The 12,944-nt window shown below is 44.0% G+C and overlaps 1 protein-coding gene across 1 annotated transcript; it reads right to left on the bottom strand.

Moving 5' to 3' along the window:
- Positions 1–668: 668 nt before the first annotated feature.
- CCNG1 (cyclin G1) lies at positions 669–10,898 on the bottom strand. Its single transcript, XM_056133081.1, has 7 exons — positions 10,662–10,898; positions 9,366–9,629; positions 6,372–6,625; positions 4,522–4,600; positions 4,317–4,415; positions 3,203–3,397; positions 669–1,878 (listed from the first exon to the last, which is right to left on the bottom strand). The coding sequence occupies exons 2-6, from the start codon at positions 9,627–9,629 to the stop codon at positions 3,206–3,208; spliced, it is 888 nt and encodes a 295-aa protein (XP_055989056.1). The 5' UTR covers positions 10,662–10,898; the 3' UTR covers positions 669–1,878; positions 3,203–3,205.
- Between the last annotated feature and the right edge of the window lie 2,046 nt (positions 10,899–12,944).

Raw genomic sequence — 12,944 nt, 5'->3', positions numbered from 1 at the left:
GGGCCCTGCCAGAAGCTACCCCTACGCACAGAGACTGGGCTGGCACCCAAGGATAGCCGGCTGTGCCCCGCCTCACCTGCAAAAAACAACCAAAAACACCAAAATATAACCTGAAGAGGGTCACTAATTTTATCTAGTTTGGGTCTAATGCAAAGAAACCTTTTGTAAGTTTTTCTGTCAGTCATTGCTTTGCAGTATCTGCCTTGCTACATTAAACATGAATAGTTCAAACTTTCAGTTCTAACTACTGAATTAGATTGACAAAACAGGCGGATACGATGTTTTATAACCTGGTAGTGTTCAGCCAGTCAGTAAAGATGATTTGCAAAGAACTTCAGTTGGGTTGACTGGCTCAGAGGGTGAATCTGCTTGGTATGCCCATGGCAGTGATGGGTCTAAACAACAGGAGTGATCAATAGTGCATCGACACCTGCTTTTTAGTGCACACTAAGCACATTTAATTATCACCTCATGTCTACTTAAAAATAAAGCAATTAGTTAAGGTATCCCTTAGGTAATAACCATGTCACTGAAAGAGATTTAATTTCTGCTACCATGGTATCTGATAAGCTAAATTCAATGGAGAGCAATCATTTTTCATCTTGGTTCTGGCATATTGCCAAGAATTAATTCAATCGGAAAAGAAAGAAAACCGCTCAGCAATGGAATGCATTTCAATAATTTTATTGAAAGGTAGACGCCTTAGTACCAAAAACACAATGGTAGTTGGTTAAAGTTACTGCTGCTGACTCAAAATTAGCCCTGTTGGAGTCCAAATATTGAAATACATGAACCTCTTGGGAAAACTGAAAAGTCACCCACAGAACATGGTTTGACAACAGTCATAAGCTATACTGTGGTTCTTTGGTTTTTGTGTTTTTCTTGCCAGTGCATATTTATCCATAACATGACGTCAAAACTGGTTACAGACAGTGTGTGTGGCTATCCCTGGCAGTAAGTAGCAGTCTGCAATGCTTGTAACACTGTCCACCTCCTTCTATCCACTGACCTATTAGAATACTACCTCAGTAACCCTATCATCAGGAAAATGCCTCTTCTCTTAAAATCATTTTGGCACAATAGCGGCAGTTAGTGAAAGTATATTCCCTATTAATCAAAATTCTAAATTCGAAGCAATGAAAGAGTTTTCTTTAAAAAACTTCAGCAAAAACTTCCGGAGTGTTATTAAATCAGCATGCTTTTTTTTCAGAGTGATGTTATTTTCGAGTTACAAATACAATAAAAAGTTTCTCAATAGGACTAGTTGGAAGCAGTATATTTTATATAAAACATTTTCATGATAGAAACATCACCCGTTTTCTAGAAAAAAAAATTTTAATGTTATATGCCAAAATGACTATAGTTTTACTTTACATAAAATGCCCTCAAATCTAAATGTAACTCTGATGTAGCTCCATGCCTCTGGATTATCTTAACGTTATGGGTACCAAGAAACCATTTACACACCTGTAACAGTGACCATTGTTATGCCTTAAAAGTGCATTTGTGAAATGTCGGTTTTGTTGTAACCTCAGTTTTAACATTCAAATTTAAATAGCGTTGAAATACAGTATATTGACTCAGAATAGAAAGTTGCATCAGTATGAGAATGAAGATTCACAGTTGACTTTCCCAGCGTTGTCCTGTCATTAGTATTTCACATTTATGCTCTTAGCTTTGATTTATATGCTTCGTAGATGAACTCAAACCTAAGAATAATACCAACATAGCATGAATTAGGCAGATTTTCCGAATCTGAGGACATTTCATCCCAATCCGGTTGTGATGTTTTGAGGCTTCACAGTTTACATTCGTTATAACAATTTCATAGCTCAGGACTGAAGAGAAAGGCTTTAGGGTTTTTGTTGTTGTAGATTCCTATTTAAAAAAACAACAAAAAATGCGTTATTGTACATCTGTCCAACAAATATTACTGTTAAAAATTAAGCATTCCTATCTGAGACTCATAATCTTGTGGAGAACTGTTAAACGTTAACATTTAGGGGCTAGAGCAGTACAGCAGACAATGCTTTTGCCTTGCTTGCACTTGGGTTTGATCCCCAGTGCCTCATCGTGTCCCTTGCAAGCTCAGCCAAGAAAAATTCATGAGGGCAGGGCACGGAGTAACCCCTGAGCATCGCCACATAGAGCCCAAACACCAAAATAAATAATGTTAACGTTTAATTGGAAAGAAAATAGATCACAGCAGTAGGGCATTTGCCTTGCGCACAGCCAGCCCGGTTGACCTGGGTTCGATTCCTCCGCCCCTCTCGGAGAGCCCGGCAAGCTACAGAGAATATCCCGCCCGCACGGCAAAGCCTGGCAAGCTCCCCGTGACGTATTTGATATGCCACGAATCTCTCACAATGGAGACGTTACTGGGTCCGCTCGAGCAAATCAATGAATGGGAGGACAGTGTTACAGTGCTATGAGTTAAATTTAAATGACAACTGGGGCCGGCACGATAGTGTAGCAGGGAGGGTATGTTTGCCTTGCACATGGCTGACCCAGGTTTGATCCCTGGCATCCCATACAGTCCCCCAAGCACCGCTAGGAATAATTCCTGAGTGAAGAGTCAGGAATAACTCCTGAACATTGTTGGATATAACCCAACCTCCCCCCCCCAAATTTACATGGCAATAATGTATAGTATATGCAGTGATAAGTTTTCCATATTTTATGCCTGTTCTACATCATCTCGTCTGTGCAGTGATGAGTTTTACATATCTCAAGCATCTCTGTTCAACTGCTATTAAGGATTCCGCTCTACAGCCACAGTGTTGAGTTGGGAAGGCCGCTTCTAGACATCCATGGAAAGCCCATCTACCATAAGCTACTTTAAATACAATATTCCAAGTTCAGAATCAGTTTTTCTTTCTGTTTAACAGATTCATATTACTTCTCACGTATTTTAAATATGGGGCCTGGTGCTCTGCTCATCAGGCCTGTGTAGTGTTTTAAATGAGCCAGAGCCTGAATCTGGTGCCATTTAAAAATGACTGTTTTTAAGGATGGGGAGTCGGGCCAGGGATTAAGGCACTCGCGTTGCACTCAGCCAAGCCCAGTTCAAACCCCAACATCACATCCCATCTCCGAGCACAGCCAGGAGCGATCCCTGAACACAGCCCCCACAGTGTGGCCCCCCCCAAAAAATGACAACAAAGTTTTCTCAATATAAAGGTAAACTAGGATTGAAATTTACCAATTAAGGGCCCAGTTCTGGGATCGTTGGAAGGTGGGTTATTCTGTAGAAGCTATGCTTCAACTGCCGTGCGGTGCGCCCCGAAACAATCCATTTCAGCTTCTGAACATTTGGCTTGGAACACTTGTTGGATGAATACTCAGTTAGACACTTGGAGACAAGCTCTTGCCAGAAGGTCAGATCTCGGCTGTTTATCTGGACAGAAGTTGTTCAGAGGAAAGTTATTCAATTAAAAATACCATCGCATGCACAATTCAATCAGCCTAATCAGAGGCTGAATAAATAGCAGTACTCCTACATTAAAAAAAAAAATACCATCGCATGTTTTTTCAAAGTAAACAGGATTTAGAAAATATGAGGGAGGTGGGAGAGAGTGACCCATAAAGTAAAGGAAGAAAAATCACAACCCCCAAACTGGGATGTAGGTGTCTCTGGAATGGAGTCTCAGTACCACCATATTTATTTATTTGCATTTATTTATTTGTATTGAATCACTGTGAGATACAGTTACAAAGCTTTCATGTGTGAGCTTCAGCCATACAATGATCGAACACTCATCCCTCCACCAGTGCACATTTTTCCACCACCAATGTCCTCAGTATCCTCTTCATCCCCCATCATCCCAGTTCTCACCTTGCCTCTGTGGCAGACAGTTTCCCCAATACAAGTACTCTCTACTTGGGGGCATTAGAGTTTGCTTGAATTTTCCCACAACATTTTCTAGACGCTAGATTAATTTATTTTCTATTGCTCACTTTGAATATGAGAGGTGTTGGGGCCGCACGCTGCTGGAATCCTAAGGTTTTAAGTGGTTGGGGTCCAGAGACATCTCTGTAGAACACTAAACCATTTTGTGATTCAATTGGGAATTCCTGGACCAGGGCGGTCGGTGCACTAGACGGGCACCGGGAGGCAGATTGAGAATCACCATATTTAGCTACAGAAATCGCTGCAATCCTAATTACATGTCTTCCCACATCAGAAAATTTTGAGGATGCACAAAGTAAGTATTCAAACATGCAGGACATTGTAGTACAGGAGAGGACACAAGTGGCTTAGTGTCTCTTAGTGTCATCAAGAGAGTAACAGGATCTAGACAACGACAGGGACATACCTTGGAATGTTTCTGAAGACGTTCTACTCCTTCTGTCAACTCGACACACTTCTGTGCTTGGATCTCCAGCGCGATGATAGACAATGCCAATACAGAAGGCTAGAAGAAATTTGATTCCGAAGTAGATATTGATTTAAAATACTCGGACATAGTATTAAAAAAAAAACTAGACCTTAGAAGAGGCTAATAGTTGTAAGCTGCTTACCTTTGCTTTAGAAAATATGAGCCTGCAATGGCATGCCTTAAGTTGAGCTTCTAGTCTTTCAAAATTAAGGGTATTTTTCCTTAAATTAAAAAAAAAGTAAATGTGATTTTTACGTAGATTTTATTTAAATTTTTATTAGTGAAACACCATGAGGTACAGTTGTAGACTTACAAATTTTTGTGCTTGGGTTTCAATTATACAGTGATCAAATACCCATCCCTCCACCAGTGCCCATTTTCCACCACCACGGATCCCAGTATCCCTCCCACCCCCATCCCCCACATCCCACCCTGCCTCTGTGGCAGGGCATTCCCTTTTGTTCTCTCTCTCCTTTTGGGTGCTGTGGTTTGCAAAAGAGGCATTGAGTGGCAATCATGTTTGGTCTGTAGTTTATGTAGATAATTTTAAACCGAGTCAGAAGACAAATTTTCAGGAAAAAAAAAAAATTTTTTTTTTCGCTTTTCGGGTCACACCTGGCGATGCACAGGGGTTCCTCCTGGCTCTGTACTCAGGAATTACCCCTGGTGGTGCTCAGGGGACCATATGGGATGCTGGGAATCGAACCCGGGTCGGCCGCGTGCAAGGCAAATGCCCTACCCACTCTGCTATCTCTCCAGCCCATTTTCAGAAAAATTTCGAAGCTAGTCTTTATTTTTATTTTTGCTTTTTGGGTCACACACAGCTGATGCTCAGGGGTTACTCCTGGCTCTGCACTCAGGAATCACTTCTGGCGGTGCTTGGGGGACCATGAAGCTAGTCTTTAAAGTGAAGCTTAAGTGTACACTTACTAGAGAAAACAAGTTACTTGACATTATGAGTTTCCCTCTACAGAAACATTAACTTCTTTAGGATATATGTGGAGTTTATTCATTTAAAAAGTTTCATTTATTGTGTTTTGGTGGCCACATCTGGCGGTGTTCAGGGCTTACTCCTGGTTCTGCTTTCAGGCATCACTGCTGGTGGGTTTTGAAGAACTGTATGGGGTACTGGTTATCAAATTCGGGTCAACCACATGCAAAGCAAGTGCCTTACCCACTGGACTATCTCTCCAGTCCCCAAGACATATGTGAGATTTAAATGCTGGACCATGAAAAACATCAGGCTACATTTGTCAAAAAGGTTTCTTTTAATTTAAATAAGGAATCTACTTCTCTGTCCACTAAAGTTACTTTCCCCATGTTTCTGTGCCAGTCTTTGCTAGTAGGTTTTATAAATTAGGTTTATAAATGGAAAATGTAAATACAAGATGAAAGGTTCTGTTATCTAATCCCAAGAAAAAGCCTTCAAAGGCTTCAAGAAGCCATTGGGGGGCTGGAGTGATAGTACAGCGGGGGGAGGGGGGCATTAGTCTTGCACACGGCTGACCCGGGTTTGATTTCCAGCGTCCCATATGGTCCCCTGAGCACTGCCAGGAGTGATTCCTGAGTGCAAAGCCAGGAGTAACCCCTGAGCATCGCCAGGTGTGACCCGAAAAGCAAAAAAAAAAAAAAAAAGCCATTAGGAACAGAAAGTCCTCACTTTTTTTTTTTTTTTGCTTTCGGGTCACACCTGGCAATGCACAGGAGTTACTCCTGGTTCATGCACTCAGGAATTACTCCTGGTGGTGCTCGGGGGACCATATGGGATGCTGGGAATCGAACTTAGGTTGGCTGCGTGCAAGGCAAATGCCTTGCCCGCTGTACTATTGCTTCAGCCCCGAAAGTCCTCACTTTTAAGGAAAAGTGAAGTAATACTCAAAGAACTGCAATTGTTATTTTACTCATTTTGATTAGAATTGTACCAGGATAACAGAGTTCATGCAGCACTGCTGACTGTCATACGGATTTCCCGGTTTCCTTTGCTCAACATACCTTTCAGATGACATGTTCTCTAGAAGGAGTGAATAGTAGAGCTGCAGAAACTGAAAGGCAGTGGTTGCCCTGACTTTCCAACACACCTTCTCCAAGACAATCTTTTCCATTCTCATCAAGTCCGAAACGGTGAACCTGTATTGACTTATCCGGATCAAGTCAGTTGCCAGTGGGACATTCCTTTCCTCTTCGATGGATTTCACAGCCAAATAGAAGCAGCTCAGTCCAACACATCCAAGGTGCTTGGGTTGTACCTAGAAAGAATACGTCCACGCCTTTGTTTCCTACATCGAGATAACAGAATTTCTGCAACTCCGACCTATCATTTCAAAAATGTACCATGAAAGCGTATTTCTCAACTGTGAGGATTTAGCAAAATCCAGTCACACTCGAGTATATCTTGTCAAGCCTAGAGGCTACCCTACTTGGGACAGTTTTTGAGTACACAGAATTTCAGTATTTAGTGTTTGAATTCAGCACATGAAATTTCATCTGCTACTGCAGAACTATGAACACTGCTTCGATTTGGACCAATTCAGTGGTCAGCTTCCCACAAAGTTCTGTTTTCCCAGGCTGTTTTTTTTCCCCTTTGCATTTGCATTTGCACATGCAAAATAAAATAGTCTTATTTAAGAAAGTCTGGCAAACTCCCCGTGGCGTACCCAATATGCCAAATACCAGTAACAATGATGGGTCTCATTCTCCTAAAGAACCTTGAATATAATCTCAGGGCTAGGATGAAGGAGACATTACTGGGGCCTGCTCGAGGCAATCGACGAACAACAGGATGATTAGTGATTTAAGAAACATGAGGGGAGACTGGAATAGGATGGGGGGAGGTAGAGAGAGAGCACCATAAAGTAAAGGAAAAGAAATTAAAATAATTAAGGTCAGGCTGGGATGTGGGTGACTCCAGAACACAGTGCACTAAATTATTTCAGATTTTTTAGAAGTTTCAAGTAACTTTTTACATGCTATAGCACATACTGCTTAAATTGCTTATAAAGTTCAATTCACCACCAATGTTTTTTCAGTCATTTTTCTCAATGTCTATTTGTAGTCCATTCAAATTTAAACGACAGTTTAAGAAGCATCATAAATAGTGTGATCAAAAAACCCCCCCAAAACCACCACAACCTAAACTATAATTTTTAATTATTTAAGGACAAATCAAAATAAATTTACCTTTATCAGCAACAACAAAGTATTATCATGTGTGCTCTCTCTTGGAATTCCTTCGCCAATATATGCCTTATTAGAAATATAATGTAAATTTTTCTTATGTCTTTTACTATATGACAGTAATCATATAGTAAAATCATATAGTAATCAGTGCAAGTATTACATAAAATTTTAATATGCTTATTAAAGCAGGTGTACATGATCTATGCAGCATTTAAAATCACCTGTAGAGTCTGCACTTGGTATTTAAAGAGATATCTAGTGTCAACTGGTGAATTTGAGATGCTGAGGACTGAAAATTGATTCAATTTTAATTATCACATTATCTCATCTACTAATGACACTACTAATGACAAAAAAAAATGCAGACAAATTTGTTGTTTTTTTTTTTGGTTTTGGGGTCATACCCAGAGATGCTGAGGTGACTCCTGGCTCTGTGCTCAGGAATTACTACGAATGGTGCTCAGGGATCCACATAGTATGGAACCCAGCTCATTTGTGTACAAGACAAGCACCCTACCCACTGTATTATCTCACTAGCCGAAAGTCAGATAAATTTTTAAAAGTAAATTCTGAAAGCTGGAACAGAGTTCAGTAGAAGAATGAATCCTTTGCATGTATAAAGTCCAGAGTTTAATTCCTGGCACACACAACAAAACAAAAACCAAACCTGAACACTAGGAGTTATACAGATGTCCTGCTTACTTAAAACGCGTTTGTAACTTCTCTTCCTCCTTCAGAAGATCCTCTACTCAATGGAAATAAATGCTGGACATGACAAGCATAAGCAAAATTTAACAAGGTCTAAAGCTAAAACAATAGTAGGTTCTATTTGTAAGTAAGAGTTGAAGAAATAAAATTTACCAGGTTGTTAACAGCATTAATGGGAAAAATATATGCAAACATAAAATACATAGTATATACTTATAAATGATATATAATGTTTTAATATATTATATGTGTATATACACAAGTCTCACAATTTGTTGTGAGAAGTTACTGGTGCCCGCGCGCAAATTGATGGAACAACAGGACAGTGCTACAGTGCTACAGTGTATATACATATATATTTGGTGGGTATGAAGCCTTGTATAGACATACAAGGCAAAGTGTTCTTATTACCCAGTTCAACCCCTGGCCCCAAGCTTGTCATTCTTTTTCTGGGGGGTTGTGGGTTGTGGGTTGTGGGAGATATTTGGACCATATCCGGTGATGCTCAATGCTTATTCCTAGCTCTGTGGTCAGGATCACGCCAGGGTCTGAACACAGGTGGGCTGTGTCCACGGCAAGGGCTACTCACTGAACTCTCTCTCCTGCCTCCCCAAGAAATACTCTTTTAAAACAACTCCCACTTCTACCAGGAGTCTGATGATTTGACTCACACTTCTTCATGTTGGAAGTTAAGATCTCATAGAATTCTTTCTAACTTTGCCTTAATAAGCAAGAAAGTATTCATCAGTATTACAGAACGACCATAACGGTGTGGGCTTATTTAACTGGAAGGAAGGTTTTTTGGTTGTTTGTTTGTTTGTTGTTTTGCTTTTTGGGTCACTCCTGGCAATGCTCAGGAATTACTCCTGGCGGTGCACAGGGGACCATATGGGATGCTGGGAATCCAACCCGGGTTGGCCGCGTGCAAGGCAAATGCCCTACCCGCTGTGCTATCACTCCAGCCCCAACTGGAAGGAAAGTTTTGGGACTGTTTTTTTTTTTTTAAAAAAAAAAGGTTGAAATATATGAACACCAGTCCCAAAGCCAGCAGCAATTGCCCTGTCCAAGACTGGGGAATGCCACCACGGCCCGGGAACCTACCTTCATTCTGGACAGGAACCTGTCCAGCAAATTCACAGCGAGGGAGAAGGTCTCCGTGTCGAAGCCAAAGAACTGAGTGAGGCTGAGGAGGTCTTTGACTTCGAAGTCCCTGAGCCGGGCGGTCATCCGAAGGCCATTGTCGTGCGCAGATTCGATGAGCCTCAAGCCACAGACCTTTGGCTGACATCGCCACTCCTGCTCCAGCAGGACATCCAGCTGCTGGAGCAGCTTCTGGGAGTCGGTGGCCGTCAGCACCTCGATCATCTATAAATAAGCAGAGAGTTAAGAATAGCCTTCCCGGCTGCAGAGGGCCCCTGGCTACTCACTCACTGGCCTTTTGCATCGGCCTAGGAGCTCCTGGGAGAGCGCTTCCAGGTGGAGGAGGTATGGGGAGGGGAGAAAAATTAAAAAAAAAAAAAAAGTTAAAAATATTCAAGAAAAAAAAATGCAGGGGCTGGAGGAATAGCACAGCGGGTTGGGCGTTTGCCTTGCACACGGCCGACCAGGGTTCGATTCCCAGCATCCCATCTAGGTCCCCTGAGCACCGCCAGGGGTAATTCCTGAGTGCAGAGCCAGGAGGAACCCCTGTGCATCGCCAGGTGTGACCCAAAAAGCAAAAAAAAAAAAAAAAAAAAAAAAATGCAGCTTGGAGAAAATTCTCTGCATTATTCGCGGTGGGTGGGCGGCATCCAGCTAGAGAGCGAGGACACCCACGGACCACCGGCGCTTGGAACTGGACACCACGGGCGGGGTCGCGTGCCCTGGGGCACCAGGCAATGACGTGCCCAGCGGGCGGGCGGGCGGGCGGCGGGTGATTTAACGACAAGCCGGCCCGAGGCGCTCACCCACCTGTGTGTCCAGGGGGTTGCGGGTTGGGGTGGGGACGAGACCCCTCCCCCGAGAGATACCGGGGAATGGGGAAGGCAATTGGGGAGGGGGATGCTCAGGCTGCGGGATGCACCCCCAAGTTATGACATCACACGCGGGGTCCCGGGCACTGGGGGTAGTTGGGGGGGGCACAGTCCAGCTGGGATTCGGGGTTGTGGAGGCGGACGGGACTTGGGGGGGACCGGGACCCCCGAAACAGACAGACAGACAGACAGACAGACAGACACTCCGCCCCCTTCCCCAGGGGGTGGGGCGCGGGGCGCCGCCCCTTGGGACTGGCTCGGACTAGCCTGGGCTTGTCTCTCCGGCGTGTGTGTGTATGAGCGGGGTTGGGGGTGGGACGGGACCCCCCGCGGGACCCCCGCCCCAGCTCGGCCGCCCCTCACTCAGCCCGGGTCCAGCGCTCACCTCGTCGGCGAGCGCGGCTCCTCGGCGGCGGTGACCCCCCTCCCCGGGCCCGCTCTCCCCTCGCCCCGGCGCGGTCGGAGATCCGAGGGTCCTAGCGCGGCGAGGGGGCTCGCGGGCGAGCGGGGGCGAGGCCCGGGGAGGTGGCACCGTGGTGGGGAGGGGGGAGGTCTCCTCACGGCCGCCCCGACGCCGCCGGCCGCATCAGGGTCAGCTCCGAGCCTGCGCGGCCGCGCCCGGCCGGCCCGAAGATATAGCGGGGGGCGGGGCTACGCCGCGGGGCCGGGACGCCGTGCCGCGGCCCATTGGCGCAGCCCTTGGGACGGACGGCTCCCGCCGGCCAATGACAGCTAGCCCGGAGGGAGCCGCTCAGCCAATCAGGACAGACTTCCTTTGGGGGCCGCACGTCCAAGTTTTCCGGCGCCCGGAGGCCACGCCCCGCTACCTGGAGGCGTCGCTCATTGGACAATATTTTCCCGAAGCGGCTCCTATCCCACCCAGAGCCCCAAGTGGCAAAGAGACTTTGGCAGCCGTGCTGTACCTAGTATCGGTCCAGAAATGTACTCGGAGTTTGTGTTCCGTGTATTTGAGGAGAGTGACTCTGCCTCTTCTTTCTAAAAATACAGTGGCCGGTTACAAAAAAATTTAAAAAAAAATAAAGAAGGAAAGAAAAAGAAAAATTTTTCCCTGATAATAATCTTGATTTTTTTCTTGATAAAAAATATTGATTTTTTTCTTGATAAAATATTTTTCTTGATAAAAATTTTTTTCTTGATAAAAATCACAGAGGGAATCAATATTGCGAACCACAATACCCAAAAGGGAGGATGGGCAGAGAGAGACAGAGACAGAGACAGCCCTGGGGACACTGGTGCTGGGAAATGTACCCTGGTGGAGGGATGGGTGTTGGAATACTGTATGACTGAAGTTCAATCATGAACAGCTTTGTAAGGGTCTATCTCAGTGATTCAACATAAAAAGTTAAAGAAAAAAAATCACAGAGCGAGAGGTGGTGAGTTTTCTGTGATGTACTTTATTAAATTCCAGAGGTGTCTCCTTCTGAACTTTGGGAAGTGAGTTTTCTGAATCTGGTTTTAAAGAGCAAGTTGCAATGGTAAAAGATAAAAAAAAGTAGTTTTCGCCATAGTTTAAAGCTAAAGTAAAAAAAAAAAAGCTAAAGAAGTGCGTTTGACAGTTAAAAAGGACACATGGCGGGGAAAGTGGTGATTTTTAAACACCAGCCCCCTTCTCCCATGCCATGGGAAGCAATATTAATTAATTCTCTGCGTTTACAGTAACTGAACTGGCTCGCTGGGAGCCTGTGTCAGGTGCTTGGGAAACAGCCATCACTTCTCACCCACTGCCAGCGGATGTGTCTGTTCTCCTGGTCTCATCCTGGTTTGCAGCTCAATAAATATGCTTTGAGCAAAGTGACACCCTGGCAGCTCAGCCTTCTGCCCTGCCATGCACTTCCCTGAGCCAAGTCCACAGAAGGAGGCCTGAAAGGACAGCGCAGCTCTGGGGGAGAACGCTGGGAGGAAAAGTACAGAGAAAAGGGTTTTTTTTTCTCTCTCAAAATTATTAAGTCAGGTCAGTTTGACAAAGAGGGAAGGGGTGCTGATCTTCCTTAAATTATGTTGCGAATATGAATGGGAAATCAAAACCTATAAACAGCAGTTTGGAAAATACTGGTTATAATAATGTGTACATGAATTTTGGAATAAAATGAACTTTTCAAGTAATGGGCTACTTAACTAGATGATTATTCACAAACTTTTAAAATCACATTGTAGCTTTCCATTTTCTTTTCTCAAAAATAAGTAGAAGAACCTTATCCATAGGGATATAGAGAGGATTAAATAGTGGCTATGATATAAGATGTAGAAATCTTGCTGAGGATCCAGTAAATACTTGATGACAGTCTATTAATCAAACACGTGTGTATGCGCATGTGCATGTGTGTGCGTGCATGCGTGTGTGTGTGTGTGTGTGTGTGTGTGTGTACACCAGGGATCAAACTTAGGACCTCCCATACAGACATGGGTTCTACCACAGAACCACATTCCTGGCCCTAATTATACATTTAACTGTGTTTTATCCTTAACTTTAACTGTGTTTTAGTCTTAACTTGAACTGTGTTTTAGCCTTAAGAGTTCCTTATACTTAACAGTAGGTAGGGTACTTGCCTTGTATGCAGCTGTCCTGGGTTCAATTCCTGTACCATATATGGTCCCCTGAGCCTGACTGAAGCCATCCTTGAGTACAGAACCAACAGTAAGCTCTGAG

The sequence above is a fragment of the Sorex fumeus genome, unplaced genomic scaffold (genome assembly GCF_029834395.1).
Source record: "Sorex fumeus unplaced genomic scaffold, SorFum_2.1 ptg000097l, whole genome shotgun sequence".
NCBI classification, from domain to species: Eukaryota; Metazoa; Chordata; class Mammalia; order Eulipotyphla; family Soricidae; genus Sorex; species Sorex fumeus.
The sequence above is the reverse complement of the archived record's forward strand: the minus strand, read 5'-3'. Positions and strand labels throughout refer to the sequence as shown.